This window comes from Charadrius vociferus, unplaced genomic scaffold (assembly GCF_000708025.1).
Source record: "Charadrius vociferus isolate BGI_N301 unplaced genomic scaffold, ASM70802v2 scaffold278, whole genome shotgun sequence".
Classification (NCBI taxonomy): Eukaryota; Metazoa; Chordata; class Aves; order Charadriiformes; family Charadriidae; genus Charadrius; species Charadrius vociferus.
The window spans coordinates 2,790,865-2,797,234 of NW_009649705.1; the positions used below are offsets into that span (position 1 = coordinate 2,790,865).

Sequence of the window (6,370 nt, forward strand, 5' to 3'; positions counted from 1 at the left end):
AAAAAAGCGAAAGAGGGGAAGAAAAAGCCGGTATGGCCTTGAGGTGCCTGTCACAGCAATAACACCAGTTATGGTAACAGGGGAGCCCAAACCTGTTGCCCTGCCACCACCATCACCACCTGTGGTGGTCACGACTGCCACACCCCCGCCTGTTCTGCCTGATACCCGTGCTGTCACACCACTGCTGGCCCCGGTGACCATGGCACCGTACTATGCTGCAGCTGCTCCAAGACCACGGCCCCCCTCCAACGCGGCCTCCATGGCCGGCTACCCTGTTGCTCCACCAATTCCTGAGGAGAGGCACCGTGCTGTGACTCCCACACCCATCTCCACTCCTGTCACCATCCCGACCCCCATCCCCACGCCCACGCCAGCTGTCATCAACTACTTCAACAGCAACAGCCATGCCCTGGCGGCCGAGCAGAACTGGGTCAACATGGCAGCTGAGCAGCAGGGGAAGGCGCCCTCCAGCTCAGCAGGCTCCTCTACCCCCAGCAGTGTCCGGCATCCCCTTCCTGAGCAGGAAGAGCCACTGGAGCAGCTACTCCCACCCCCAGCTGCACCGCCCGTTGCTGCGGCCAACAGTGGCAGCAGCACTAGCCTGAGCGGGGCAAGTGGCAGCAAATGGGATGTGGAGGGGGAGGAGGAGCTGTCAGAGGAACGGCCCATCTCAGCTGCCTGCACCACCGTGGAGATGCATGAGCCACCGCTGCTTGTAGACACACGGCGCTTGAGCAGGGCCAGTAAGTCGAGCAGCTGCAGAGCCAGGTCAGACGACCTGGCCGTGTAGTGCGGTCGCTTCTGCTCAGAGGAGCAGGTGATGGAAGGCAGAGTGGGCAGGGGAGCTGCCTGGGGAGGCCAGGCCGAGCGTGGGTGGGAAGGCCTGGGTTTCAAACTTTGACGCTTGCTGTTTTTGCACTCTGTGAGTTGTAGTGGGGAAAAATAGCAACATTTTCTAATAGGTCAGGGGTGGCCGAAGCGCAGCCCGTGGGCCAGGGGACCAATCCCGCTGTCCTTCATGTCCATGGCAGATCTCCCAAGGGCAGCCATAGGGGAGGCCTGCACAGGTAACAGGTGATGATGGTAGCTGATCATGTGCCCTGAGGCTGACTTTGAGCTGAGAAAAATGTTAATATCGCTAGTGCCCGTGTGCCTGGCCGTCATCTCCCTCTTGCCATTGCCTTCAGTTCCACTCTTTTTCACATAAGTTCCACATGAGTGGATGCGATGACTTACTTTCTTCCTCTTACATCTTACGTGGCCCTATGGCAAACATCAGGGTGGCATATTGCCTATTGGCACCTGTCATCTCTACGGACCAACTTGCCATATTAAAGGTGACTTAGTCTCTTCCATATAACGTGACTTAATGAAGCCTTTGTGCTCATGGCAAATTGCCAACATGGTTCTTGGCCGGGCAAAGTTTAGGTAACCCCTGTAATAGATTTTTGAGGTTCATCTTTCTATATTTTTTTTTTACTCTTGACCTGTTAGGAAGTGTTCGGTTTGACCTTCTATCCAGTGTTTGCCGACCATGATCACACCATGTTTTTAAGCCCACAAATATGTTTGAGCATGTTTGATTATAATTTTAGATGACTTCTGAAATTGCTTAGAGGAGGACAGGAATTTATACCACACCTCAGAAATTATTACACAGAACAATTTCTCTTCAGAAAGCAAGGATTATGATTTCAATACATTGTGGCCCCATACGTTGCCCGTGGACAAACAATAGGATAAAGTACAGCTCTGCATTTTAGACTATTAGATATCAGCTTAAGTTTGTTGGAAAAAAGCTTTTTAGAAGTAAACTTGAGTGCATATTTTTAAGTATTTGAACATTTTGAGAATAATTTTGATCTGTAGGTTTAAAGTTACTTGACTGTGTACTTAATCATTTTAGTTTGATCTTTGATCTTACAAGAAATGTAAGGGGAAAGAAACTTACTAATAGTAAAATTCCCAAAGCAATATTATTTCCTGTTGTGTTCTACCCTTTCCCTTAACAACAATCTGTAGTGTCTTACAGGTCAGTGAAGACAGATTTAGACATTATTGTATTGCAGAAAAGGTGGCTACAATACCTGGGCAGCCTGCTAGTGGCTGAAGGGTCTATTCTGATCCCACTGAAGTCACTTGCAGAATTTGCATTCAGTTTAACAAGGAGCAGGATTTGGGGATGGATCTTGCAGGCCTTATTCAAGCAAAACTAATATTCACAGGGAGTTTTGGGAGCCAGAAGGAATGCAGATTTGGGGCCTTAGATAAAGACATTAAAATCCTGCTTTTGAAAATTGTGTGTTTCCCTTAAAAATGGGTGGAGGAAACTGCTGGGTATTTTTTTCTAAGGTGCAGCTTTCCTTACAACTGGCTCCTTTATTCCTTTGTAACAAGTACTCTAACAGACATTAGTCAGAATTTTGAATGCCTGATAAGGCTCCGGAGAGTTTAGGTATAAAAGGAATGCAGGATTAGGCCCAACTTCTGTTCTAAGCAAAAGCCAAAAGAACTTAAGCTCAGAGTCAGTCCTATTGCTGCTATAAATCAAAAGTACTGTAATTGGAGAAGAGCAGTCAAACACACTGGGATAGCCCATTGCATCTTCAAAGTATTTGGCCTGGCAGTGCAGTCCTTACTCAGGCAAAGCAGGGTCACCCTGTCGCAAATAGTTACAATTGCCAGTTATCTCTGCTGTTAAGTGTTTTCCTGAATGTATTTATTTTATTCAACAGTTAAAATATATTCCCACCACTGAAGATTAAACATTTATTTTTACTGCTTTCTGAGTAGACATGAAGAGTTTCTCCTGATCAGAGTCACTGTTCTGCAGCCCTTGGGCACGTTGTCTCATGACTTCCTTGACCTGCTTGTGGTGAACTAGGCGAGGAGAAGTCTTTCTGCTACCACTGATCTGGGGGGCAGATGCTGCATTAAAAGTCAATGTACAGTAGTACAATAAAGATACTTACTAGTAGGTGTTCAGCTTCAGGCATGCTCTCGTGAATTTTCTATGTTATAAGCCATAAAAACCCTTTCTGCAAGAAAGCTGAAAGCTAAATTTTGCTTTCTGTTGTAGCAATGCAACTATGCTGAAATTGGACTCAAGTGGATAAAGTTTCCTAGATGTAAACAGAGTTTAACACTCAAAATTTTTAGATTTGCTATCATCTATAGCAGCAGTTTTGTAAGTTCTGCTAAATGCCAAGTAATTATATCGCTGAAACAATGAAATCTCTGTATTTTAGTACATCAAAATTCGTGGGCTAGGTTTTCCTTTCTTTTATGCTTCTGAAGAACGAAGTCTCTCTGGAGTGTATTTATATAAACCAGAACACCTGAAATATGTGCTTTTTTATATCAACGCCTGAGAGCAAAACTGACTTGTTTGATGGAGCTCTGAATCTTTCAGTTGTTACTTTACTACAACCCTCACAGAGTGTGTCCTGCAGGATTAAGTCCATATTGTATATAAAAAATAGTAACAGAGATAGGTTTAACTTAGGATCAGCTGATACCTAGTTTGCCCTTTTCAAGTTAATGTGTGTGGTTAGACCTGCAGGGACTTCAGGTGCTTTTGTGGAATATATAGTATTTTCAGTCAGAGTAACTACTGGAAAGCTGTAAAAGATCATTTTTCCTGTTAGGTGAAGCTTGGGGCGAGAAATGTAACCCTATTGCAACCCCTAAGAGAAACCTGACAGAGCAGCCTCCTCATCCAAGCAGTGCTGATCTGAGAAAGAAAAGCCACAACTCACAGGTTGTGTTTTAAGGTCAGCTTAAGTTTCATCACATAGCTGTGCAGCGTCAAGCTTCTTGGTTACCTACAATTTTATTTGGAGTCCGGTTATTGTTTCTTCATTTAAGCCCAGGTAACTGTTTTGGCGGAACTGCCCCTTAGTGCTTACAGTTGCTTTTAGTTGCTGCATCATATCTGAAATCAGATTTGTTGAAAAAAAATCTTACTGGTGTGGCTGATTTTGACTACTTTAATTAGTCTTCACTCATGAATGATCACTTAATTTGACATGCTATGAGTAAAGCATGACTGTGCAGACTTCCACAGTTCTAGAAAATATGTACAAATACCAACTAATTTGCAGAACAGAGTCTGTTGGCAAAAATAATCTGCTAATTCCCATGTAATTTCCTCTTTCACATCAATTAATTCCAAAGAGGGAACTGGTAGCAAATGATGCTTTGATTTAGCCTGGTCATATGGCTGTTCGAGCCACAATCCTGAAAGATCTTATACACACACACCTAACATGAAACCATAGGTAAGTTACTGCAAAAGCGGAAGTCAGAACAGAATCATGCCTGATATTAAGCAAACTGAAAAAAAAACCCACTCATTTTTTTGAGTAGAAGGATTGTGGGAAAATTGTTCTCTTACTTGAAGTTAAAAAAATGCTAAGGTAAGCTATGGAAAAGAAAAGCAGGAAACTGAAAAAAAGATACTCCTCGACTAAGTTATCAGGTGTATGATGTGCTACTCTTTTTGCAAGAAGTCAACTCACTGGTACTAGTTGATCCTGCTTGGAGCGTACGGGGTTGGTCTAGATGACTTCCAGAGGTCCCTTCCAACTGCAATGATTATATGAAGCATATTTTCCAAATCACTGATTTCATTAGTACATTTTTCATAATGAGTTAACAAAGATATATTAAAAATATATCTGCATTGCACATAAATACATAGTTTCTTGGCCATGGGCAGTTGATCTGTTTTCTGTCACTGGGCTTTTTTAATTAGTGCAGCTGTCAGTTAGTACAAAAGAAAATGAAGCATAGACAATTTAAAACCCCACATTTCTTCCCTTTGTATTTTGATTAAATGAAGACAGCCTGCTAGAACCTTCCCTTTATTAAAGTGGAATATTTTATTTATGAAAATCAATCTCTTGTTTTTTCATAGATAAAAAAGTGCTCCTTGAATTTGGTGGTATTGAAAAACCATAGCTTCTTGAAAATAGGTAGCATGCACTGAAAAAGCAGATGAACTGTGTTCTTTTCTGGTATAATTTGGAAGCCAGTTGTGTGTACAGCGGTACCAGGGATTGATTTGGCTCAGTATTTGTCGTTCATAAAGGCACTTAGAGCTAATTAAATGTCTGACATTTTGCGGCTCTTGAGTTTATTTTCTAGTATGAATACGTAAGCGTAGGATCAGTAAAATAATTAAGGCAAGCTTTAAAAATCAGATCAGTACCTGGGTCCTTTTTTGGTTAGTCATGGGACCACCTCCTCAGCTGATACAAACTGTTGTATTCCACTGAGTCCATGTGGGTGACAACAGTCTGCAGAAGCAGAGTATTGAGCTCCCAGGTCTTTTTGTTTAATACAGACACTAACACTGTGGATTTGAACAGGCTGGGTTTTTTTTAATTCCAAATGTTTTTGTTTCATTTACTTTGATTTTTCTTGTGAAAAGTGTGCTCTTGTTATTTTGATTTTCTGAAGTTTACATTCAGTTTTTGATTTCAGATTGTACATTTGGATGAAATAAACTGTTTTCTAAGTTTACATTTGTATAAGAAGTAAAAGAATGACTCTGCCAATATGTTAAACCTAAGAGAAATGTCTTACTGTAACACAGGAACTCTTCAGACGTAAGGCAGTACCATTAAAGACAATTTAACCTGATCACTGATCTGTAGCATCAGTTGTCTCTGATATTTAAAATATGGGAGCTGGATATATAGGGAGCACACTGTGGAAAAAGATACTTCTCATCGTGAACTCCGTTACTACCAAATAAATTAAGGTTCATTATTATTGATATGCCTTCTTGTGTGTTTAAAGGTTCAATGACAAAAACTGGATGTGACATATGTCTTTTAAGAGCTAAATTTACAGCCTGGTTTAAAATTCCAAACAAAATACTTGTGGAAAAACACTGCACTGTTACACTGTAGAGATTTTACAGAAGATAAATGTTTTTCTTTCTAGCCAAAAATATGGTTCTGAGCCTGCAAGTACAATTTCATGCAAGTTATTTTTACTCTTGCAAATAAGACCATTAAAGGTAATGGGATAATTTGCATAAGCAAGAAACACTGATGTGAAAAAGAAATTGTAGATTTGCATTTTAAGTTTATTGTAAGATGCCAATTAAATTCCAGAAGTTTCAGTCCTTGGAGAGTTATGCAAGATACGTGAACGTATTTTAAGGTGGAGAATATATTCCTATTCCCATTGACACTGTTTCTCACAGTTAAAAGGTTGTAAAGCGTAAGAAAGCTTACTCAGAGCTTTCTTGTTGCTTACCGGATGTTTGTCTTTTACATGACAGAATCTGACAACAAACACAATGAGTTTGCTGGGCCGTCAGGAACTTGTAATAACAATAAAACCAGCGAACTGTTAA

General features: G+C 41.3%; 1 protein-coding gene across 1 annotated transcript in view; it reads left to right on the forward strand.

Moving 5' to 3' along the window:
* Positions 1-790, forward strand: part of GJA3 (gap junction protein, alpha 3, 46kDa) — a 1,607-nt gene extending 817 nt beyond the window's left edge. The window contains exon 2 of the mRNA XM_009890633.1: positions 16-790. Coding sequence (XP_009888935.1) covers positions 16-790 — 775 coding nt within the window. The remainder of the gene's footprint in view (positions 1-15) is intronic.
* Positions 791-6,370: the final 5,580 nt, after the last annotated feature.